Source organism: Haliotis rufescens, unplaced genomic scaffold, assembly GCF_023055435.1.
Source record: "Haliotis rufescens isolate VD_foot unplaced genomic scaffold, xgHalRufe1.0.p SCAF_2, whole genome shotgun sequence".
NCBI lineage: Eukaryota > Metazoa > Mollusca > Gastropoda > Lepetellida > Haliotidae > Haliotis > Haliotis rufescens.
This window is the reverse complement of record NW_025963890.1, coordinates 31266992-31294790: the sequence shown is the minus strand read 5'-3', so window position 1 is coordinate 31294790 and position 27799 is coordinate 31266992. Positions and strand designations below refer to the sequence as shown.

Below are 27799 nucleotides of genomic sequence, written 5' to 3'. Positions count from 1 at the left end.
CAATTATTGGTCACACAACTGATCATAAAATAATCTGTCTGTCTGTCAGTCTGCCACACAGACAGACAGGTGATTTTATGAACAGGTTAAAACATGTATACATGTTCACAGTCAGACACTAATAAATACAGTTTGGAACAATAACTTTCTTGACATGAAAGTAAAAATATCTGTTTAAAATATGCACATCTAAAATTCACTAAATGTAAGGCACTATTTAATATATAACTAAAAGCAGTGATACTGGCTCCAAATAAATTCATCATGGCCCTAGGTGATTAGCATCAAGGCCTTTTCAGCTCTGGTCTTATTAAGTCACTTAAAAATGTGCATTACATTTGAGCTGAAACAGAAAGTATTGTGTCTAGTTCACTTTATACTGAAGTTCTCATGCCTTCCAGTTGTGATTTTGTCACCTAAGTAGAAACTTAAACTGCCTTCAGCAGATAATGAAGTATCTGAAACTTTGTCATCAGAACTTCTGATCTGTTGACATCAGATCCAGTGAAAATGTTTATATTCACTGCAGCTTTAATCACTTTTCCAAACATTTAGTGTCAACGGTCAAGAACAAGAAATTGATTGAATTTGTATAATGATATTGTGTAAGTGATTTCTTAAATTATAAGAAGAAAAAACAGATAATGGTGGTTTGTGTTTTTAATGACAAGTCAGTGGGTTACTCCGCGTCATATATTGACTTACTTTAGCTATTTCATTACTGAAAACTAATAAAAAAACAGCAAATGTGCTAAAAACCTTCAAAATTTATGTAAATTTGAGATCAGGAAATCTGTCAGCCAAGTAAAAATATATACGCCTCACTTTGAAAATTAATAAGATGTTTTACATGTCATTTCATGTATGTTTAATCTTACAAAAAAGACATAGCCAATAATGTTAATAAAAATCATGTCTTTGAGAGGTTTACAGACACACACCTTTCGGAAAATACAGTGGTTAATAAAAGTTTTAATACTGCCAACAACAGTCTGAGTTAATGTCAAGTCATAACATTCAACAGAATGACACGAAACCTTCCCCATTCAGGTCTGTTGGTACATAATGCAGCTGTTTTATCTGTATTAATTTTACCCTTAAGTAAAGAAGGAATAAATACTGTCACAACATGATGGACAGAGAACACACAGTTGGAAGCCAATGAGACATGAAGCCGACTAAACATGATAAGTTCAGATAGGTGTGGTGGTTATTGCTTAATGAGTACATAGTAGGAGGATGGGATAAAATACTTTGATCTCTATTGAATGATGGCTTGTAGCGGAAAATGTGGACTGCTTCTGTTAGTTGTTTTTTAGTGAAGTCATGGAGATTATTCGAGAGGATTTGGATGTTTTCCCAATCACAACATCAACTGGGAAAACGTTCAAATCCTTTCCAACAACTTCCATGACTTCACTAAAAGAAAACGAACAGAAGCGGTCCACAAGTTTAACAAGATGCCTCTATCTTTAGTTTTAGAATAGGTTGTTATGTAGCTGGAGGGGGGAGAAATTAGGATGTAAGTAGAATAGTAAGTATGAAAAGAAACGTCACCCCAAGTAACATTGCATGAAAAGTTGTCATTTAAATACCTTGGTAATTTTTGGCAAAGTTTCTAGAATTTAACATTACCTTGTGCGGAAAAATGAAATTTGATGATAAAAAAACAAAGCAAATGACAATAAAACAGATCGCCTGGCAACGGCCATGGTAACCTGATTCATGTGAGTTCTGTGCAAATTGAAATGCACATGCGTTCCCCGATTTCTTGCCCTATAAAAATCCAGCCAGATCGGATAACATTCATTCGTTATTGAATTGATACCACATGCCAAGATTGACAAGAAATCAGCGACACCAAGCCCTTCAATGATTGCAAGCTGGACAAACCGCCCGGCAAGTAGCCAACGCATTTCAAGTCCACATAAGGACCATATACAGGCTCCAGCGATGGTACCAGACCAACAACACTACAGATGACCGACCACGTAGTGGAAGACAAAGGGTTACCATTCGACGTCAGGATCGTCAGATTGTCCGACAGCATCTTCAAGATCGCTTTGTTACTGTTGTGGAAACTGCTCGACAGACCAATGGGACACATCACCGACACATTAGTGCGGACACTGTGCGTCGACGATTGGCGAGCAGACACCTCCACTGTCTCAGGCCACACCGAGGACCCATTCTGACACCACGTCATCGCCGGGACCATCTTCAGTGGGCAACACACCACCAACATTGGTGCCACCAGCATTGGAGAAGAGTCCTCTTCTCAGAAGAGAGCCGTTACTGTATCTCAACAGCAGATGGCAGAGAGAGTCTGGCGACTACGTTGGGAACGTTATTCGGATGCTTGTCTTGTTGAGGGAGACTCGTGGGGTGGTCTGCACATCATGGTGTTGGGTGGAATTGTCCTGCACAGAGGGTCTTGTGGTCTTCCAGGACATTGGTCCAGAGAGAGGCAATGGTGTCACAGCAGCTCGGTACATTGATCAAGTCTTGAGACCACACGCCAGACCTCATTTGGCACGTCGCCGCAACCACGAGTTTCAGCATGATAACGCCCGTACCCACACTGCGAGAGCAATGAGAGGCTTCCTCCAGCAGAATGGCATCAGAACCATGCAGTGGCCTGCCCTCAGTCCTGATTTAAATCCAAATGAGCACCTGTTGGATGAGCTTCAAAGATGGCTGAATGTCTCCAACCACATTTGTTATTTATTAAAAATTCATTATATTTTCAACAAGCCTTTTTGTCTTTATTCACCTGTCTAATGCAAGAACCATACTAAAGACAAGCATCCGATTTCTTGCCCTATAAAAATCCAGCCAGATCGGATAACATTCATTCGTTATTGAATTGATACCACATGCCAAGATTGACAAGAAATCAGCGACACCAAGCCCTTCAATGATTGCAAGCTGGACAAACCGCCCGGCAAGTAGCTAATGCATTTCAAGTCCACGTAAGGACCATATACAGGCTCCAGCGAATGTACCAGACCAACAACACTACAGATGACCGACCACGTAGTGGAAGACCAAGGGTTACCATCCGACGTCAGGATCGTCAGATTGTCCGACAGCATCTTCAAGATCGCTTTGTTACTGTTGTGGAAACTGCTCGACAGACCATTGGGACACATCACCGACACATTAGTGCGGACACTGTGCGTCGACGATTGACGAGCAGACACCTCCACTGTCTCAGGCCACACCGAGGACCCATTCTGACACCACGTCATCGCCGGGACCATCTTCAGTGGGCAACACACCACCAACATTGGTGCCACCAGCATTGGAGAAGAGTCCTCTTCTCAGACGAGAGCTGTTATTGTATCTCAACAGCAGATGGCAGAGAGAGTCTGGCGACTACGTGGGGAACGTTATTCGGATGCTGTTGCTTGAGGGAGACTCGTGGGGTGGTCTGCGCATCATGGTGTTGGGTGGAATTTTCCTGCACAGAGGGTCGGCCCTGTGGTCTTCCAGGACATTGGTCCAGAGAGAGGCAATGATGTCACAGCAGCTCGGTACATTGATCAAGTCTTGAGACCACACGCCAGACCTCATTTGGCACGTCGCCGCAACCACGAGTTTCAGCATGATAACGCCCGTGCCCACACTGCGAGAGCAATGAGAGGCTTCCTCCAGCAGAATGGCATCAGAACCATGCAGTGGCCTGCCCTCAGTCCTGATATAAATCTCATTGAGCACCTGTTGGATGAGCTTCAATGTCTCCAACCACTTTTGTTATTTATTAAAAATTCATTATATTTTCAACAAGCCTTTTTGTCTTTATTCACCTGTCTAATGCAAGAACCATAGTACAGAGTATCACATGAGTGTTCCCGGTTCACGGTTAAACACAAAAAATTATCATCTTAATAAACACAATGCAAAGAAACATGAGTGAGCAGTGTGATTCAATCGAGACACTCCGCAGAGCCAGTGAACTCTGTTGTCACTGGGCCACCTCAGGCAAGGCGTGACCATTACATACACAACACAGGTCTCTCACAATTAATGAAATGAATGCGTATATTCTGTACCTGGCTGGTGGTTATACCCAATCAGCTTGCAGGCCTTGCCATCCATGCTAATTAAGCCACACCTCCTCGTTAGCACTTTTAAGATCCGTTTGGGTTGTTACAAATACAGACAAGTACTCAAAGTTTACGTTTACACACTTGTTGTCTTGGCCATCATATTGTACATCATACTTGCTACATAATGGCTACTGTAAACATTTATTACTATTTTTCAAATACTTGCACTTCAAACTATAAATGCTTTGTATGTTTGTAGGCAACAGTATTTATTTTGAACTAACTGCATATAAAACTTGCAAAGACGCTCCTTAAACTAAAAGAGTTTTGCATGTTTGTAGGCAACAGTGTACATTTTGAACAAACTGGATATAATACTTGCAAAGACGCCTTTGGAAGAGATCAGAACAGACGTCCTTCCCATGGTTTTCAATACCTTGGATTCAACATCCTTGCAGGCTCAGGTAAGTGGCAACTCAAATTGGTTTAGAAATTATTTTTATCAGATTGGGTCCAGAATCATGCAGGCCTCATTTGCATTCATTTCCTGTTAATGAGGAATGACAAAACCACTTCAAGTGAGTTTAATGATAGACAGTTTATTCTGTGTAAAGTATGCCACTATGATCATCCATCCATCAGCTCCTACAGACTAGCATTGTTTGTACATGCATTCAGAGCATCACTCATTACCCATACAGGTTAATTTCTTGGTTTTAAGAATAGATCCAGGACACTGTGAAAATATTTATTCCCTCAGTCAGTTAATGTATGTACATACGCCATGAAACAATATGCTATACAATAAATACTGTATCACACAAAGTCAATACTTTGAAACATGTCAGTTAGGTGTTATACAGTTTAGACCGCTAATGAGCTGAAAGTACAATTGATTTATAGGGATGAAAACTTCTTGAACAACTCAGGAAAGCATTTTGCATCAACGTCTCGGAGCAGAATGCAAGTCCAATTCAATAAATATGATTCAAGGTACAAGGGGCGTTCAATAAGTTTTGCAACTTCAATATAAGACCAAGTGGCAGAATATCTCTTGCAGTTTTATTTTTCAATATAATCTCCATTCACCTCAATACACTTATTCCATTTGTCCTTTAAGCTTTTTAATACCACTTTTATAGAAATCCCCAGATTGGCCCTCTAACCATGCCTCTGTGGCAGCCTTTAAGTCCTCGTCATCCTTGAAGCGTCTTCCACGTAGGGCAGATTTCATTTGCCGGAACAGGAAATAGTCACTGGGGGCTAAGTCTGGGCTTTAGGGTGGGTGATTTAACTGTTCGAATCCATATTCACGTATGGCGGCCTGTGCAATTCTCGACTTGTGAAACGGAGCATTGTCATGCAAAAGTAGAACACCACATGTTAACATCCCACTGCATTTCTGGCAAATAGATTTTTGCATTTCATTCATTACATTACCATAATACTGTCCATTGATTGTAGTTTTTGGTGGCATGTAATCAATCAGTAATATGCCTCTTACATCCCAAAATATGGTAGCCATTACCTTGCCAGCCGATGGTTGAGTGCGAAACTTCCTCGGAGGCGGAGAATTGGGGTGCTTCCATTGCATGGATTCCAATTTAGTTTCTGGGTCCCAGTGGTGGATCAATGTTTCATCACCTGTCACTAGACGAGAAAGAAATCCGGCTTCATTAGCATTATAGACATCGAGGTGGTCTCGACAACTTTTAGTTCTCTGATGGCGATCTTGAGCTCTGAGGTTTCTAGGTACCCATCTTGCAGATACCTTGGACATACCAAGGTGCTCATGAATAATGGTTCCAACAGTTCCAACAGTTCCAACAGATATTTGGAATTCCCTAGAAAGTTCAGATACTTTCACTTGTCGGTCAGACAAAATTCTTCTTTCTAGGGCAGCAATGGTTTCCAGTTGGGTGGCATCTGAAGGCCTGCCTGACCTTGGGTCATCGTCTATGGACTCCCTACCCCTTTTAAACTGTGAAGACCAACGGCAAACTGTGGAATAGTCAGGAGCATCCTTACCATCACTTTACACATGTGATCATGGATATCTTTTGCTTTTCATCCCTCCTTGGTAAGGAACTTTATTACAGTGCGTTGTTCATGTTTGAGAGAATCCATGATTGTGACCACCCTTAGGTGAATAAAGCCATCACATCTAACTTATTGTTGTGTATGGAACTTGTTATGACATGTGTCAACCTGATGTTTATGACTAGTGTCACACCTGCCACAAGTTGACATTGTTTGTGTAAACACAAATGCCCAAGTTGCAAAACTTATTGAACGCCCCTCGTATCATCCAAACAAATACACAAAGTAGTTCCTACCCAGCAATGACACTTTGGTGCAAATATCACCAGCCACACATGTTATCGTTCAATCAAATATTCAAACACTTCACAGGTAGAGAAATTTGAAAAACATAAATATATTAAGTAAGAAATATTATATGGTTATAACATTGGTTATATTATGGGTTATGTACTACCGGTATATGGTTATATAATGGGTTATATACTATATTGTTATATTATGGCTTATAATCTAAACTAGTGTCCAAAAGAAACGATACCAACTTATTTTCAAAATTGTTTTTTACTAAGTGAATTGTCAAGTATGAAAACATGCCAATTCGTATTGCACATCCCAAACACAGCATAGTCGATAAAAAATACCGGGAACACGTGATCACTTCCGGGAAAAAACATAAATTTCGTGAAAGTGACATTTCCCTCGCTAGCATGTTCTGCACGTGCAGAAAAACTGTATAAAACGGCTGATCAGACACGTTGATATCACAGCAACAAAAAGAACACAAGATATGCCACGTTTGACAGCCATCGAGAGAGAGAGAGCCGTTGGAATGGTCCAACAAGGAGCGTCACACGTCGACGTCGCCAGAAGGTTGGGCTGCGCACGCATCACTATCACCAGGTTGATTCAGCGGTTACGTCAGACAGGTCAGACGTCAGACAGGCCCAGGAGTGGAAGACCACGAGTAACCACGCCCCGTGAAGATCGTTACATCCGGGTATTACACCTGAGGAACCGCACCCTAACATCGACGTCCACAGCGGCTAGAGCACTGGGACACAGGATCAGTCGACAGACCGTCTACAGGAGACTACGGCAGTATGGTATCCGGCCACGTCATCCCTACCGCGGACCGCTCCTGACACCTCGACACCGGAACAATAGACTGATCTGGGCCAGGTGAGTTCGACGTTGGCAACGGCGGGACAGGGCACGTGTTATGTTCTCTGATGAGAGCAGATTCCTCATCTTCAGAAACGATGGACAGCAGCTTGTAAACCGACGATTTGGTGAACGTTTGGCGCCTAACTGTATCCAACAGGTCCGGACGTTTGGAGGTGGAGGGTTAATGGTTTGGGGTGGCATATGTGGTGACGTCAAAACGATGCTTGTCGTAATTCGTGGAAACCTGAATGCACAGCGTTATCTTGATGACATCCTACGGCCTGTTGTGGTGCCCTTTATTCAGCAACAGCCTCGTGGACTCCTTTTCCAACATGACAATGCAAGGCCACACACAGCAAGATTGACACAGAACTTCCTTGCCAACGCCAACGTACAGGTTTTGCCATGGCCTGCATGTTCACCGGACATGAATCCCATCGAGCACTTATGGGACCACCTCGATCGGCAAATCTGACGTCGCCGTGTGCCTCCAGTCAACGTCCAGGACTTGGAACAATGTCTCCTCGAGGAATGGCAACGCATCACTCCCAACGTCATGAGACGTTTGACGTCATCAGTCCGTAGGCGTGTTCTGGCATGTATTGATGCTCACGGTGGACATACCCGCTACTGACTTGACTTTGAGACGTGTGGTGTGACATTTCCTGTTGTTTCTGTGATCAGTGCTCTAACGAAATGTTCATTTTTCGACCCCACCCATCTTTAAAGGCTTGTCATATTGGTTGTACAGATTTTATTGAAATGATTTTTGTACAGATGTTGTGAAAGGATTTCTCAAAAGCATAACACCAATCCTAAACTTCTGCATTGTTTAGTTTTTCTTTTATGTCGTTGCAAACAGGTGGTATCGTTTCTTTTGGACACTAGTTTATATGGTTGGTTATATAATGGGTTATATGATATGCTATATGGTTATATTATGGGTTATATACTGAATAACTGGGTTATTATGGGTTATAATCTATATGGCCATATTATGAGTTATTCTTCCCATACAGGAATACAGGAGAGGTTGATTTTATAGCATGTATGTCAACATGTTGGTTTCTTTGAAATTTCAAGCCACACAGTTACCGAAATGAAACATACAAATCATGTGCGTGGAATCTTGATGCTAATCTTTTCCAGCAATAAGAGATACTTCAAAATCGTCTTGCTATTCTGAGACTTAATCACTTTCCGTAATGAAGATAACCCATGAAATTTGTTCATTTTGTTTTTAAAAGAGCTAAAAATGTTTTGGGGAAATATATATTTCATTTTGCTAAAGTTAACTGGTCTATATTTTGTAAGAATAAACTATTGCGCATTGAGCAATTAACTCCTTTAGATATAGGCGTAGTACAGAGCTTTATTACTTGCCCGTGAAAAGATCACCCGTTTAATAAACATACAGCTGTATAACACATTGTGTAATACCAAAACACGTGCTTATGTACTCTCGGAACAAGTTTCACGAACAAATATTGAAAGCTCTCAACATCCCTTGGCGTATTCAACGACATTGCGTGTGGAGTTGATAGATCACTGAGAGGAGCTTATGCACACTCGATGACCCCAGCAACCTTGTTGCTAGGCTGACGTCACATGGCATTGTTTCACCGAAGGATCTTGCAACAAAATTCCACAAATTACGTCATCGGGTATTGTGACATGATTATAAACTTTGAGGTGCAAGGCCACGTTCCACAAGCCGATCGTACTGTAGCGCAACGACAGCTGTTGGTCTAAGTTAAAGTATGTGAGTTGCGATAACCTAACGCTACGATAATTTTGTGGAGCGGACGCCTGAATTCTAAAGGTGGGCCGTTGTATGGTATTAAATTCATACGTTTCAACTTTTGACGTGTTTAAAGTATTATTGTGTTAAACTCAATTAGATTATGCCATGGATTGTGTAGGTGTCAGCCTATTCACACTCAACAGTATAATTCTACAAACATTATAAATGGCAAGTAATAAATAAAATACTAAACTCGCTCCGGTGTAAAACCAATTTTATGAAACTCGTGAATAGTTGTGGTATCTGACTCGCTTTCGCTCGTCAGATACCACAACTATTCACTGATTTCATAAAATTGGTATTACACAGGAGCTCGTTTAGTATTCTATATGTATCATGCACTGACCTTGCAATGCTGTACATCTTATCTTATTAAAGCTGTATTACTGAGAGTGAGTGATTATCTCCCTTACCTAAACAGCTCTATTTCGCACTACCTTTGCAATGTATCGTATGTTATTCAGGCAGCCATCGAAAAAGGTTCCAGGGAGGAATTTAGGTCAAGCCTGTCACGCGCACTCAATCTTTCAACTTCACATTGCTATTGCAACATATTGTTCAACAGGATTAAATACCAGGCTTCTTTAGAGTATGATTTTGTTGAATAAACAACACATGTAAAACAACGGGTTTGATATGAGAAATGTGTAATTGGTTGTCTTCATAATCACATGTATGTCCCTTGCTGTGCATAGTTGAGCACAGTATTGTTTCAAATAGTTCACTGTATGTAATGTATGATTCATACCGTTTCATGCGGCGGTTCACGGTTCTGCATGGTTTATTGCTTTGACAGTTGTTTTAACTTCCGGCAGAGATAATACACCCGTATATGTTCTTTGCTTCTGGATACATAAGAAATCAACAGGTTGGTCTGTAGTTTCAATCATTTTCCTGAATGGTAATATGGTTGCATGATATCTTCACAATGTTTGGGTTGAACATAGTAACTTTCTTCTAAACATACTTCAAATCTAAACCGAAAGTAATCACAACACAAACGGAATTAACCAAACGGAACTGTACACAAGAGTGAGTGAGGGAGTTGGGTTTAACACCAATGAATAGTATTCCGTGTCCGTGTCAGTGATGCAGGTCTTAGACGTTCACCGCTTTGGTGAAACCAACGAGCACGGGTTTTGTGCTGACAACAAAATCGGGGCGGACCGAGATTCAAACACACTGTCATAGGTTTCTGGCGTGCCCAAGGGACACAACTCTGCATAGCAAATTGCAGCAACTTTGGTGACTGGGCCAACAGTGCCCCCGTACACAACTGTAAGAAACTATCATACAACAAAGATGTTTTAGATGAAATATGTATTGCGGAACATTCCATGAAGAAACAGTGGCAATATTACACTATCACAAACTACAAAATACATGCACAATAAACGACAATTAAAAAACACAAAGGAGGTACATTATAACAATTCTATTTCAAAACAAGTGTATTATAATGATATGGAAACAATATGAGAATTGAGCAAAACTATGGTAATGTTGTACATACAAGGAATTTGTTTGTAATTGTTGATATGATAACTGACCTTGGAAGTTGTTTCTGGATAACTGTTAGTAAAATTATGAAGAACAGAGTGTACCAAATTCTTTATCGTGATTGAGGATTATTGTTCATCTTCTGAGACATCACATGTTTCACAGAGACGTTGTTCCTATGGGATTGTTGTTTTTGTATATCTACGAATTTTTCAATTTTTAGTTTGTGATTACTTAAACAAAGTTTTTAGAAAAGTGACCTATGACCTTTGTTTTTATAATATGTAAGATAATTCTCAATATTTATAGACGACTTGACCAAAATGTATGTTCTTAACTTGCTGTTAGATAAATAGGGATCCCTTAATAATTGTGTGAATTTTTACATTTGAACTGAAGTTTATTTACAGTGGATTCATAACATTTTTTGTGTGTATACTATTCAAAATGTTTGTTTTATTTACCCCAACAAACATTTTGACCAGAAATATTGATATTTGCTGCAAAAGCATGTTTTGGAATGACATTTGTTGTGTTATCTATATAGGACTTGAAATCCTTTTTTTTATATTAGTACTAATAGTGGCTATGTATCAAGTTCTGCCTGACAGGCCCAGTTTTCTAGCCTGGGTTTTCTTTGTGCTGACCATTTAAAGACACTGTTTCTTTTTTTGTGCTTTCCAAAGATAACTACATTAATAACAACCAATTTGTACTTAACACCAATTCTCTCCTCCCATAACTTACACTTCCTTCCTCTGCATATAGCATTATATTGCGGGGAACAATTGATGCTCTGCAGCAATCTCGACATTCATACTATATGGTTATATTATGGACTATAAACTATATGCTTATATTATTGGTGGTATACTATGTGGTTATATTACGGGTTATATACTTTATGGTTATATTATGGGTTATATACTATATGGTAATATTATGGTTATATATATTGTTGGTAACACTATGGCAGATGCTGCCGCAAAAGCAGCACGCATCAAATCTGTGACACCACTTCTTTTACCATACAGTGATTATAAACCTTTAATTAGATCTTACATCCGTGATCTGATACAAAAGAAGTGGGACACCCAAGTAGGTATCAATTAATTACATGAAATTAAACCAAATATTGGTTACACCTACTTGGGTTGTCAGTCGAGATTTGAAGAGATCATTATGCGACGATTTCATATTGAACACTCGAGATATACACATGAGTATATATTAAAAGGTGAGGATCCTCCGTTTTGTGTCCCTTGTGATGAAAGAATCACGGTCAAGCATGACCTGCTTGGCTGTATTGATTTTTCCATCACAAGGGATAAATATTTCAGTGTAAAAACTGTGAAGTACCTTTTTAGTAATGTTCATTCTCATTTAATACTATGTTTTTTAAAGGAAATAGAGCTTATTCATGAATTTTGATGTAGTTACTATATTGTTTTAAAAATTGGTAGTGCTAATTAATAACTTAGATTGTTAGTGGCTGTACCCTCGAGGGGGGTTGAAGTAGCGTAAAATTATTGTCCCCCTAAGAGGGTATGTAAGTCCCATATCATTTGAAGTATTTTTCTGCATGCCAGGTTTTTAAACGTAGAATATTCATCATTTTAATCTTTGGCTTAATTGGTACACTGTCGCCAGTGACTGAAGGGATGATATAAATCCTGCCGGGGTCCATGCAGGAAGCAAAGGCACTGTAAGTCCCCATGGTCCCTAGTATGCCAAGGAGAGGCACGGGCCACCGAGCCGTGGATGCCCATGCCTATAATAAAAACAGAAGATGAGATTGGGTTAAATGGCCGAGGGTGTGCAGGTACTAGTGGGCTACTAAGCTGCTAATTGTGTATACCAAAATGCTACCGTGGCCAACAGCGATTCACAGCTAGCGCTGCTGGCCTGAGACTGCTCCTGCTGTCTGGCCCCCACGGTAGCATATTTAAATGCTACCATTGCTTGGCAACTACCACGCTGCCAAAAGCAGCTACCGCTGCTGGCCTAAGTCAGACTACCACTGCCCTTCCCCAGGTAGCCGGCCAAAGCAGATCCCACTGCCTGGCCCCATTAGCAAAACCATTGTGCGACTACCACCGTGGACCCAACTGTCAGCTACCGCTTGACAAGACGACTTCCGCCGCCGGGCCCATATACGTGGCAATTGTTTGCCCCAACATATGTTATTTTATGATTCCCCAGCTGAAAAGTCGGGAAAGACAAGGTTCCCACTGAGAAGCAGGTAACCCCGGAAAGGTTCCCGCTGAAAAGCAGGTAGCCTTAAGCACGAGTATTAATTTGGAAGCAAGTTAATTTGTTACTAGCAGTGTAGCCCACAAGCACGCTGCCACAAAGCACCAGAGTGCTACCTCACACCCACGGCCACGCGATACGCGGAGATAGCATTGTTGCCCAGCTTGCCTATGTACTGAAAAGAAACACTAACCTGTGGAGATAACATCCTTACTGGCGCAAAACAAGTGCCAGGGCATGCAATAAATTGTCTGTAAACACACACAGTCCTTTGTCACTGAGGTGGACGCCCTCCCAGGCGTACCATGTCTTGTCTGATGCCAGGATCTGGGGATGTGGCACAATTGTACCGCCGAGCTCTTTGACTCGGTTGGCCAGTCGGCGGTTGATATTCTTCCGCATCCCCTCGATCTTTAGTGGATCCCTGGCATCGTGCCAGTAGTGCCTGGGCAGCATTGAGGATACGATGATCTTGGTGTCAGGTAGCTGGAGTTGTATCCGAAGGATTGATGCCACCATGTCAAGGTAGAGTTGCCTGCCCTTGACCGAGCACAGGTCGTTGGAGCCCAGGTGAATGATGAGGGCTCTGGGGCTGCGCCGTGTCGCCTTGACCTGTGCATCTAGAATGGTGTCCAGCTCCTTCCACCTCATCCCCCCTCGTGCCAGCCATAGCATCCTCGGTTGGTTCGGACTGGTGCCCTTCAGGAGCAAGTACTGCCGTGTCCTGGCCATGTAGCTGGATCCCACCATCCAAACTGTAAACAATAAGAAGTGTAGTAAGTACCATGAAAAGACTATTTGAATTAATTGTGCAACATTAAATTTGTTGGTAAGCGTATGTAAGCATTGTAGCAATCTGATTTCCACCTGCCCTATTGTTGTATGAGGTGTTCCAGCACCCTGTTCATGGTTGCTGATGTGGCTGCCCCAATGCGGAAGGAGTGTGAAGAATAGCAAGCCGTGTTTATGTTGCTGTGTGCTAAGGCCTTTTTTAAGAGTGCCTGGAATTGGTACCTTGTAACGGGGGAATAGTCCAAATGAACGAATGCATGTTGTGGGCCGGAGGGGCGCGCCTCCAGGTAGTGCTTGATGGCGACTACCGGACATAGCGGATTACCTGGTATAGATGACATTGTAACTGTTGTCCCCATCCTGTACTGATCAGAATTTGAGTGTGGTAGATGGATTGAAAGCCCGAGAAGCTTTAATTCTGGAGGGCGCAACCTGTTTTTGAGGGTCCAGTTTGCCAGGTTTTTAAACGTAGAATATTCGTTATTTCAATCTTAGGCTTAATTGGTACACTGTCGCCAGTGACTGAAGGGATGATATAAATCCTGCCGGGGTCCATGCAGGAAGCAAAGGCACTGTAAGTCCCCATGGTCCCTAGTATGGTGATCTCCCTTTAGTTACTGACGATCTCTAGACCATTTTTATATTGTGTTGTTCACTAATACTTATGACTTTTATATATTCTCAACTAGTTTTAAATAGACTCTGTGATATTCTAGTTGTACTGTCCATCGTTGACAGCTTTTTATATTGTATAAATATATGTATTATAAATATACCTCTCGTCACGATATGGCTGAAATACTGCTGATGTGACGTTAAATCTTAACTCACTCACTCACTATGGTTATATACCATATGGTCATATTATGGGTTATATACTATATGGTTATATTATGGTTATATACCATATGGTTATATTATGGGTTATATACTATATGGTTATATAATGGTTATATACTATATGGTCATATTATTGGTTATATACTATTTGGTTATATTATGGTTATATACTATATGGTCATTTTATGGGTTATATACTATATGGTTATGTTATTGGTTATATACTTTATGGTCATATTATGGTTATATACTATGTGGTCATTTTATGGGTTATATACTATATGGTTGTATTATGGCTTATATTCTATATGATTATATTATGGGTTATATACTATATGGTTATATTATGGGTTATATATGGGTTACACGCAAAAGAAACGCAAGTCGAGTATGCAGTATACATGTTATTTATTTTCAACAGTAAAGACAAGAAATACTAATAGGGCAAGATTGACAAAAATTTGACTGAAGACAGTTTAATGGATTAATAGGCAGATGACATAATTGTTTTTTTCAAATGTTAAGGGCTTACACAGTTTCGGGTCAATACCCAAAATGTCAGTCAATACCTCATCTGACCACCATTAGCATCGATCACTGCCACACATCTCCTGTACATTGAGTGGATCAGTCGATTTGTGAAGGCCCTAGGGATCCTCCTGCACACATCCAGAACAGCTGTGCGTAGTTCATCGGCAGTTGTAGGGACTAGGCGCACATTGTGCAGACGCCTTTGAACCTCATCCCACAAGTGTTTGATGGGGTTCAGATCAGGGCTGAGGGCTGGCCACGGTAGAACACGAATGTTGTGTTGTTGCAGAAAGGCCATGGTAGCTCTAGCAACATGGGGACGAGTGTTGTCTTGCTGGAAAATGTGTTGTTGATGTTGTGCAAAAAATGGAACAACTTGAGGTCTGATCACTTGGTCGATATACCGCTGAGCAGTGACGCTGTATCCCCGACCTTGACCAACATTCAGAAAGCACATGGGTCCAAGTCTCGCATTAAGTCCAATCCCTGCCTATATCATGACGCTAGGTCCACCCCATGGATCCCTTTCCACAACGTTTCTGTCAGCAAAACGATCACCTCGACGCGGACAACTTCTGACTCTTCCATCTGCATGGGAGACACAAAAGTGACTTTCATCAGAGAAGATGACATGCCTCCACTCACGATGACGCCAATTGCGATGACCCTGTGCCCACTGAAGTCGTGCTTGTCGATGCCGTGGTTGGAGAACAGGGCGACGTGCGACATCTGAGGTTGTCGGATCACAGTGTCCCGGCTAATGTGTCGATTATGTGTTCCTATGGTCTATCGAGCACTTTCACTTGAAGTTAGGAATTGGTGTTGCTGGTGTTCCCGGGTAATCTGCCGATCTTGACAAGGTGTGAGTGATTGGTGTGAAATGACGGGCAACATCTTAGACAGACTCTCCAGCTTCCAAATGTCCGATAGCCTGGTTTCTCTGCATTTGAGTTGGGCATGGCATTGTTGACCAAGGAGTGGTAGGTCCAAGAATCGGCCACAGTTTTATACCCACTACAGTTCGTGACAGTTCGTGGATTTTCGATTTTGCGAGAAATGGGTGTATGATACCCACATATTCAGTGAAATGGTGCTTTTTGGCGATTCGTTTTTGTTGTTGTGTTTTTAGTCGGGGCTTCCAAAATGCAACCAAAAATATTGATAACACCATCAAGCTTTACTACGTGCTAAAAGTCGTATCAATTTATTGTTCCGTGTTTGTTACCTATTTGCTTAAAACCACTTCCGTTTCTTTTGCGTGTGAGTATAATAATGCAAGTTTTGTATAGGAGTTGGTGTAGCTCGATCATTTTATTACCGTCTTCGCAATGCTTGTGGTATGACACAGAAACGACCCGGAATATGTAAGGGCGTCATGGAAAATGATCAATACAAAAATCTTTGGAATAGGCCCGTATACAGCCTCAGACGTATCAAGGCCCGATCTTGTCCTTTTGGATATATCCAATGAAATCATTTACGTTATCAAATTTTCTATCCCTTTTGACACTGATGTGATTGACAAGATTCAGGAAAAAACATGGCAAAAATGCGGACCTCGCTTTCGAAATGTCACGCTTGCATCCAAAGTACCAAGTTGTCCGACTCCCCATTGTTCTCGGTGCCTCAGGTTTGGTATCTCCAAATCTGTTGACTGACATTGGGAGAGTACCCGGGTTAGCTACCAGGAATATAGCCCTTCTGACAATCTGGGTAATGCAGAAGGCTGCAGTGTTGGGGAGTCTTCACATTGTCCGAAAAGTTCTGGGTGGGTTTGACTAGGTTTCTCTGAATTTGGGTTAGGCATGGCATTGTGGACCAAGGTGTGGTAGGTCCAAGAATCGGCCACAGTTTATACCCACTACAGTTTGTGACAGATTTCGCGAGAAATGGGTGCATGATTACCCACATATTCATTGAAATGGTGTGTTTTGGTGATTCGTTTTTTTATGTTGTGTTTTTACTCGGGGCTTCCAAAATATAACCAAATATATTGATAACACCATCAGGCTTCACTAAATGCTAAAACCCGTATCAATTTATGGTTCTGTGTTTGTTACCTATTTGCTTAAAACCACTTGCGTTTCTTTTGCGTGTGAGTATACTATATAGTTATATTATGGGTTATAATCTATATGGTTGGTTATATTATGGGTTATATACTATATGGTTATATTATGGGTTATAATCTATATGGTTGGTTATATAATGTGTTATGTGATATATTATTTGGTTATATTATGGGTTACATACTGAGTTGTCATATTGTGTGTTATTATGGGTTATAATCTAAATGGCCATATTATGGGTTATGGGTTATCCGTATATCACACGTGTGTCATACAAGGTTGACCTCGTTTTATTCGTTTTGATGGGATAACCGTGACCTCTTTCACACCAGGACTACTTTTTTCATTCATAAAAAATAGCGAGACGTTATTCATTTTGCAACTACAAGGCAGGAATGAAGCAATCTCAGGAGAGTGAGAGATATTTACAAACACGTTTTTAAACCAAACAAGATAGTCACATACATGAAATTTGGTTTGCATTCTGTATAAGTTATGCATAGAGCTTATACAATGGAGCTATATCAAGGGTCCAATGAGTGTGACGCACCCGACCACTGTTGCAACTTATAATTTGATTTAACGTAAAAGGATAAGGGTGGTGAAAAGAAGTCAGTTTAAACTATCTGTAATAATATCTAGACTTACTTTGGACGATCCGGTTGTTCCATCAGTGTCCACTCCGAAGTGTATTTTGTGGCACTGTTTCGGGAGTTGTTTGTTCACGACTGCACGACCAAATCACTCAAAGTGAACATTTCCGATACAAATCATTCGAAAACACAGTAGAAGTGTGCCTGACTTCTGATTATATGGCCCCAGATATCCCAAATGTAAACAATAACATTCCCTATCTCTAGCGTAAAAGACCCATGAAGATCCGGGGCAGAATAGGTCTTCAGTAACCCATGCTTGCCATAATAGGAGACTATGCTTGTCATAAGAGGCGACTAACGGGTTCGGGTGGTCAGGCTCGCTGACTTGGTTGATGCATGTCAACATATCCCAATTCCAATGTGTGGATCAATGCTCATGATATCAATCATGATTGTCTGGTCCAGACTCGATTATTTACAGACCGCCGGCATATAGCTGAAATATTGCTGAGTGCGGCGTTAAACAATAAACAAATAAATCTAGCGTAAAACCCTGTGAGTAGATCACGGTTGTCTTTCTTATCCCGATCGTTCAAAGCTGTCACTGACATGTAAGCAGACTTGATTTTGTTGATTTTCACGTCTTCAAAATTAGATATCATTTTTACGAAATTCGTGAACTTTCTATGGTATCTAACAAGAATGAGTGTGGTATTCTCTATATACTATATGGTTATATTATGGGTTATATTCTATTTGGTTACATTATGGGTTATATACTATATGGTTACATTATGGGTTATATACTATATGGTTACATTATGGGTTATATACTATATGGTTATATTCTGGGTTATATTCTGTATGGTTATATTATGGGTTATCTTCAGTATTAAAGTGGTTGATTTGATTGGTACACACGTAAGTATAAACTTGGTGATTGTCTGTGTGTGAGCCCGTCATGGTGTCCTCAGCATCTCCCTCACTTGCAAGTCATGTGGTCATTTCATGATCACGGGAGGCCCTCATCATTCGTGCTGTAAGTGTTGGGACGTCCTTCGCACCAAAGATACTTGATTTGAGCAGTGCACCTCCCTCTCAAAACTGGCTTTCAGAAAATTGATGGAATCCATTAAAAAGGGTGAGTTGAAGCAGAAAACAGCAATGGAATCTATGTTTGATTCTTGCCTTGCACCCACATCAATGGAGGTGGAGCATCTGAAGCTCCATCAAGAAGAGGCCAAGAGACTGCAGGATGGACAAACGAAAAGAAAAGAAAAGCCTGACCCATCAATCACCAAGGCCATATGGCTGTCCGAGGGGGCATCCAATTCATCACCACTCAGCTGTACAGGTAGAAGTCACCAGGCTTTCCCTAATCAAGATTCCTGTCCAGGATGGTTACCACAAGGCAGCAAAGATTGTCACACAGAGAAACAGCTATCCATCTGATCACTGCACAGTTCCGGCATGGACAAGATGGGCAGCTAGACATCTACTTTTAAAAGTCCTTCCCAATCGCTGCACGGTACCCACATGGACTCTAGCTGCAAGGCAACAACCATTATGGAGTCATCCCAGTCGCAGGCTTCAAGAAGTACAAGCCAACGGTTTCACTGGCTCCTCAGAAATGCATGGAATATGCTATGGCCTCAAGATGGGATACACTTCTCATGGACGACAACCCCAGCGGGTTTTTTCAAGACCATGCTAAACATCCGGGCTCCGTTAGCCACAGCATGATATCACAGACTCCATGGACTTGGATCATTCCGTAATCCTGGTCATCGTCGGATGAAGACACACATTGGGACCAAACAGAATCCATGACAGCTATGGACATTAAGAGTCATTCTACTTCACTATGACCCTACGAATTCCGAAGCAGATGTTGAGGATGAAGATTATGCAGACTCTGTGAGAGATTGTGACAATAGCCTCTTTTTTTCGGAGTTAGTGGAACAATTATACCACCTCATGACTGTCCAACAACCTAAGATGGAGGAAAGAGAATTACAGCAGACGCTTGAATACACAGGCTGCCACATCCCGGCTCCATCTTCACATTTGCATCATACTCTCCTGTAGCCAGGTTATGCACATAAAGTTATCAACCATCTGACAATCAACTGAAGCTGAGGCATGACCTGCTTTGAAGAGGAAACTATGCCAGACTCAAAACTGCCCTCTCCCAGTGTCACAGGTTTTGGATGGGGATTTCCTCAAACTGGTCTGTTCACCAAATACCAGACTCACATTACCCTCATCATGACTGAAGTTTTTGGCATCAGCAAACAAGCACTCTATGGACATCGGAGCATACATTAACTGGTTTGTTGCTGGTAGTTGTCATGTCATTCCACCACAACCGTAATCTTACGAGGGAATTACAGGAGACATTTTCCATCATAAACTGAGTCAGATCAATTCACAGCCTACTAGATACCCTCATCCGTATGCAGGAATATTAAACAGCAAACCCATTGAAGAGGTAAGATAGGATATCACAGAACGCTTTCAAATATCCACCATTAACCTGGCAGTTAAACCACATGTCTTTTTCCCAAGCATCCGAGAGATTCCTCCTGAGATGCCACCTTTAGGGAACACGCTAAGAAGAAGTTTGTTCCTTACAGGAAGGATTGTTTGCAGGCCAGCTGCAGAAGAGATAGAGCTCAGCATCCATTGGAGTCCTCACGTCAGACCAGCTATAAACGACAAGGGAATAGGAGAAGAGGTTCCAAACCTAGAGGTTGGATTGGCTGTATATTCTGATTTCACAACCAACCATCCCATCATTTCTGATCCTATCGACCTGGCTATATCGATGGACTCAGATTTACGTCTACTGCCTTTGAACATAACACTGACTTGGGGAAAATGTGCTGCAGATCACGTCCGACCACTGGATTCTCAACATCATTTGAAGGTGATACAAGCTACATTTTATCACCGTCCTCTACTTATATCCTGGCCAGTAGGCCAAGGACTCCATCTGGAAGGGACCAAACTGCAGGCAGCCAAACTAGCCATTGGGACACTATCAGAGAAAAGGTCCATTTGGAGACTTCAAGACACAGACAGCAGCAAGGGTTTCTACTCTCGAGTGTTCTTAGTACCGAATAAGAACTCCCAAGACATAAGGATGATTATAGATCTCAAGCTCCTCAACAAATACTTCCTAGTCGCTCCTCCCAAGTCAGATTGAATCAATTTCAGAATCTTCAGAATGGAAGATTGGCTCATCAGCTTAGATCTGCAAGACACCCATCTCCATGTACCCATTCATCAAGCACTGCAGAAATATCTACGCTTTGAAGTCAATGGAAGAATATCTGATTTTCAAGTTTTCTGAGCTCAAAAGCACCTTGACTCATGACTCCCATCATCAGCTTCATCCGCCTTCATCTGCACAACTATGTGGATGACTTCCATGCAGCAGATCAAGACAGATCCCAGCCCCAACAGAACATGACTTTTCTTGAATTTCTCACACATTCAGCCAAATCAGAGGACATAGTGTACATTGGGGCCTGTTTCTAGTTACAATTTGGACATCTCAGTACCCTGCAAGATCAATTTGCCAAGACATTGACTATGATCAGCACAGTAACATCTTGCCCCACATAATATCTCCGATGGTGGATGTCTCTTCTAGGAAATCTAACACCTCTCTAACATATGACAAATAGAGGAAGATTGATATTACGCCTTCTCCAGAATTTGAGTAATTCTTTGAGATCTCAGACCATGGATTCTGTCATCCAGATACCAGATGACTCGAGTCAGGAATTCAATTGGTGGAATTACAGAGATCATGTTATGAGGGGCATTCCTCTAGTATTTCCGACACCCAGACATCACCTGGTAATGGATGAATTTGACTTGAGTTGGGGAGCCCATATCGACGACCTCAAGATCTAGTTCTTATGGAAGGCATCTGAGAAAGATCTGAAGGCAATTGTGTGCAGGCAATCTCAGGACCTGGAAAGTTCAACTATCTCACTCCTCAGTCCTCATAGCCACTGACAAATACCACAGTGGTAGTTTACATCAGGAAGCAAGGAATAAGCAAGTCCAACTCTCTGATGACGGAGACTGAACATCTTAGTGGACAGCCTTTCCTGCCTGGGGAAAATAGTGGCAACAGAGTGGTCACTTCATCCTGGAAGCATTCAAGTGGATAACATCGGTAAGAGACACCCCACATTTGGATCTCTTTGGAACATTCCGGAACAACCAATTCCAGTGTATGCCTTGTTCTTTGAAGGCTGTTAATTGATGATGTATACGACTGCCTGGTTGTCACACCAAAGTTTCTTGTTCACATACTTGTGCCCCCAGAGTCACAAAGCCATGAGAATAGGAAATTATTCAAGTCATGTCATGATTTTGGTGAAGCCCTTTTGTACCCAGGAATGTGGCCACTTTTCAATATGTCCATATGCCCTTAAAGTAAGCCTGAAAGCCATTGCAACCTGAAACATCAGTGTCTAGTTCTAGTTGACCAGACACCAAGTCTGCATCATGGAACACTGAAACATTATTATAGTGATTAAAGAATGTAAGCCATACCTTCAAGTCTTCCTTAATCCCTGATGTACGTTTTACCCTCTGGCTAAGGTGTCATACAAAAAAACATGTGTTTAAAGCTCTTACTCCTGTAGAGCCTGACTGACAAGCTGCATTTTGCCAAGTAGTGATTTGACTGCATTGTTAAATATCACACAAATAGTGACTGACAGATTGGATTGTGATTTGGTTGTGATACACCATTCCAGGAAAGAACTGAATTTCTCAAATAATGCACAAGAAATAGAGCAGCCAAGACATTTGTTGACATAGAATATTTCCCTGAAGTACAAACCTAGCAGCTGGAAATCTTTTGGTCTGTTTGAAAGTAGCCCAAATGCTGATTTAATGTCCAGCTAAGCTAGGAGAGCCCCTTGTCTGAGATTCTAGACCATAGTGACTACTTGATCAAACTTCATGTGCTGAAAAGAACAAAATGCATCATCAATGTGTTCATTGACAGAGGAGCCTTGGGGATAAGAGAGGTGATGAATAAGCCTGAAATATTTTTAAAACTCTTGACTAGTGTGGCATGATGTTGCCATTATCTTTTTAATGGGTAATACTTTGAGACTTCCACTAGGATGTGTAGAAACAGGACCGCTTACCCTACACCTAAAAGTATTCCTTCTGCAGATTGCTGCTGACAACTGCAGGAAGTTGTAATGTTGATGTTAGATTTTTGGCTTCTGTTGGAGCTAATGCACCATTGTACTGCAGATTTAAACCTTGAGAAAAAACTTTTTATGACAATTGTGATGCCTGGATATTACCCTGTTTAACATACAAATTGAGCCAGAACTTTAGATTGAAGATTTTAATCAGAGTTATGGTCAGTGTGGCTATATTTGCTAATTGTTGCTTACCTCTTGACAACTACAAAGCTAAAAGAAGCTGAAACTTTGCATGCATGATCCCAGATATGGTTTTATGTCTTAAATTACTCACATAATTCCTATTTTAAATATGGCAGCCACTGTATCCATATTTGAAAGTGCTATTTTCCCCATAAATCAAACATCTCTACATTCTTTGACTTTCATGTACCAATGTCCCTTGATTTCCTCATTTTCAATATTCCCACCGCAAGTTCATTTATGTGTTCTAAGCAATGTCATCTCTTCAATATATGCTCATAAAATTCTGGTTGGACTTTAATATGACAACGTCTACCATGTGTAGAGATTTCTTCTGCATATTCTTCCTCACTGTTGTGTGGCCATTTTGATCTAATATTCAAGTAACATCAGGTGAAGTACAGAGCCTTGTGGCTCTATTTCTAATTAGCACTGAAAATGTCTGCTGCATATATTTGAAAATCTGTACACATTATCACTTTCATAAGTATTTACTTGTTCTAATCATTATAAATATACTCTCTCCATAACAATCTTACCCCCAATTTGCAGGAAGCTGCTGTTGCTGCTATAAATGGGATTAAAGAATATTTGGATGACAGTATAATCAAGAAGATGGTTTTACCTCGAGCAAAGTCACTCTTCTACAGATCTACAAATGTAAAGGTATTGTGCAACATATAATGCATACAGCAGAGCATTCAAAGTCTGCCATTATGTACTATCTACCATCATACACTTTTTTATAGTAATAGACCAGTAAGGCTTAGACAATGGTGTGTTGTCCAGTGTGATGTCTGTCCTGCCTGACATATGAACTGATGTACTGAAGAATAATATGATGAAAACTCCATAATTTTAAATGATTGTGAACATTAATCAATTGTCATTTTAGATACTTTGAGGGTCAAACTTTGTCAGGGAACCATACAATCATGGTTCAGGTTAAAGTTCAGTTTACACCCAATTCCCAGAGTGTTGCAAATCTTATTTATGAAGGTAAAAGTTTAGGCTTACTGGTGATGCTGCAATGCAACTTTAAGCACCAATCATGGATTTATCATCAATTACCCCAAGAACCACAACCGAGCTGCAGACCCACATGGGAGATGACTGTTACAAGTTTCTTAGTTCTCTGAAAACAAAAGGAGGAGACTAAACCTGTATGTGCAATATTCCAAGAAGAATTGGCAGGTACGTATTTTAATTTTTTTTATTTCTGGTGTTATGACAGATCTCATTTACTCCAATAAGGAATTATTTTTTAGATAAATTGAAAAAACCCAATTGATTAATAATGTGCGTGTTCAATTATATTTTTTATTATTTTAGGTTTGTGATGTGATATTGATGCAACAGGCACCTCTACAGTTGTGGTTCATAACTGTATCGACCCCAAGCTTAGACCATTCCTCATTTACAAAAGACCCAGGCTGACATTCAACTTCTGGCGATGACTTCCTTCTGCATACCGACCCAGACAACAGATTCATGGTATTCTCCACACAAGAAAATCTACAACACCTGGCTGCTGCCAACACAAACACAGGGAATTACAGATTATGTAGATTTGTTTAGATGTATTGCGGAAAAAACATCACTTTTAACAAATACAGAACTTTTTCCCAGGAATATGTTTACAGACTTTGAAGTTGGTGCCCCGAACGCTGTTAGAACAGTGTTTCCTCAGTGTGAATTGAAGGGCTGCTTCTTTCACTTTGGTCAGTATGTGTGGCGAAATGCATAGGATTTCTATGTGCAGACAGATTGCTCAAGAGTCCCCAAGATCAACCAGTTAGAATGAAGAGCAACAGCCCTGATCTTGGCTCCAGAGCAACACCTAGATGATGTCTGGGTAAATGGGTACTTCATGTTCCTGGAGTGTAACAGTTTGCTGAATGTATGACAGAGTACTGAGTGAATGGTAATAACAGCAGATCTATGTGGAACTGCTTTGACACAGAAGGTCCACATACGACCAATCACGCCGAGGGGTGGCACTCCGATATGACATCAATTCTAGGTTCATCCTGTATGAATATCTATGACTTTTTGATAAATAAGGCAAAGCTCTCTCATCTTTCTTTAGCTCAGTCTATAGACAGATAGATTTAGACTGTATATGCCCATATATTTTGAGATTTGCTACATGTATAAAATTGGCACAGTGTGGGGACACCAGCAGACATACAAGTGTGATTGGTGAAAAGTTAATGCTGATTTGAAAACTTAATTACATGATAAAGTGGTCATTTGTCCCACAATTTCAGTCCAGAATCTGAAGTGAAGGAGTCTGGATTAGACAGGTTTTACTTCATGATAAATAAATGTAGTAAATTCAGGACCATAAATTTGGGGAGGTTTTGATAGAAATCCAGATTAGCCGGAGTCCAAGTTAAACCGATACCACTGTAAATTAGCCAATACACACTACAGCTTCGAAGTTCATTCCCCTTACACACACAGGCAAGGCCAACTTACACACACAGGCAAGGGCGACTTACACACACAGGCAAGGACAACTTACACACATAGGCAAGGCCAACTTACACACACAGGCAAGGACAACATACACACAGGCAAGGCCAACTTACACATATAGGCAAGGCCAACTTACACACACAGGCAAGGGCAACTTACACACACAGGCAAGAACAACTTACACACACAGGCAAGGCCAACTTACACACAGAGGCAAGGGCAACTTACACACACCAGCAAGGCCAACTTACACACACAGGCAAGGACAACTTACACACACAGGCAAGGACAACTTACACACAGGCAAGGCCAACTTATACACACAGGCAAGGGCAACTTACACACACAGGCAAGGGCAACTTACACACACAGGCAAGGACAACTTACACACACAGGCAAGGACAACTTACACACACAGGCAAGGACAACTTACACACACAGGCAAGGGCAACTTACACACACCAGCAAGGCCAACTTACACACACAGGCAAGGACAACTTACACACACAGGCAAGGACAACTTACACACACAGGCAAGGCCAACTTACACACAGGCAAGGACAACTCATACACACAGGCAAGGGCAACTTACACACACAGGCAAGGACAACTTACACACACAGGCAAGGACAACTTACACACACAGGCAAGGGCAACTTACACACACAGGCAAGGGCAACTTACACACACAGGCAAGTCCAACTTACACACACAGGCAAGGACAACTTACACACACAGGGAAGGCAACTTACACACAGGCAAGGACAACTTATACACACAGGCAAGGGCAACTTACACACACAGGCAAGGACAACTCTCACACACAGGCAATGACAACTTACACACACAGGCAAGGACAACTTAAACACACAGGCAAGGACAACATGTGATGCAAGCCATGTTGCAACCCCTCACCACACGTGTGCAAAATGTCACCGCACATTTTGACAAAAGGTTGGTCCCTTGTTTTTCAGTTTTGCAGATTGAAATGTCTAAAATAGATTGTGTATTTTTGTTGTTGATACCTCCCTTGTATGCTTTTAGATGTGATATCAAACAATGTATCCATCATATATTTATCAATCCCATTTATCCTTAATTCACGAAATCAACAGTCAATAAATGGTTATTTGTTTAGAAAATTATTACTCTTGGAAATGTTATTACTATTGACATATTTCGCCATTTAGTGGCTCTAGGACACTATACACAATTATACTTAATTAAGGTGAGCACTTCTATGGCATGTGTTTATTTTATAACTGTCCTCAATGACTTTCTAGTGGCTGTAGGTTTCTGTACCTCTGATCATCAGGCTGAAACAATTTGGCTGGACTGGTTCTTTTTTTTTTTTGCACAGGACAATTATTTATTGACTGGTTTCACATGTTGATTGGGGCACACCATAAGGAGGTGCTACAAGGACAAGACTTGGCCAGTTTGGTTAGAATATCAGCCAAGTGCATATGTCAATGTATCAGGGATAGGGCAAACAAAGGCATTATCAGATAAATATAAAAAAAAGTGAAGGAAGGGTGTCTCATGAAACACAGAACCCTGAGACTAAGTATATGTAAAGGAACTGTGTTTGAGACAGGCACACATTTGCATACATTTGATATATTCACTTCTAAAATTGGAAATGAACAGATGTTTATTTAATGGGTCAATATGTTTCTTTACACAATATATTTGTACATGCATATGATAAAAAAAACCTTTCAAATTCTTTAATTTAGAAGAGACATAGTACATGAATTATACATACCCAGTATTTGAGTTTGATTAAAGATGCTGAAACCTCATCAACATATTCCATATCGGTGATCCTGTGATGATGCAGTCATTCCATGAAGGTGACAAATCGTCGGGCACCAGCTGGTGGTATTTGCTCCTCTTTGGTGGCCCCGGATTTGAAATGTTAACAGGAACAACACAAGGTCAGCATATAGTGGTTGTGTCTTGGGTGTTTGTGCCTTACCTTAGCTGCTGAGGCTAAGTGTGCAACCTTCCCATCCAAGGTTGCTCATTGTCCTGTGGTGAAGGTCAAGATAAGCAGTATTGCTTGCGGAGAATAGGTGGATGGGTGACCATGTTTAGCAAGCATTAATCCTGAAAGTTTCTAGGACTTAGGTACTGCCCCTGCATAGTTTTGTGTGAGAAAAAATCTAATTAAAAAGTGCCAATGTATACTACCGACAAAAAATATGGGAACTAATGAAATGATAGTTAAGGTGTTATGCAA

General features: G+C 41.0%; 1 protein-coding gene across 1 annotated transcript in view; it reads left to right on the top strand.

The window, feature by feature from the left end:
• Nucleotides 1–27799, top strand: part of LOC124119420 (SCY1-like protein 2) — a 328929-nt gene that overhangs the window by 203122 nt on the left and 98008 nt on the right. Inside the window, exons 11-12 of the mRNA XM_048399279.1 lie at nt 4394–4516; nt 23626–23739. Coding sequence (XP_048255236.1) covers nt 4394–4516; nt 23626–23739 — 237 coding nt within the window. The remainder of the gene's footprint in view (nt 1–4393; nt 4517–23625; nt 23740–27799) is intronic.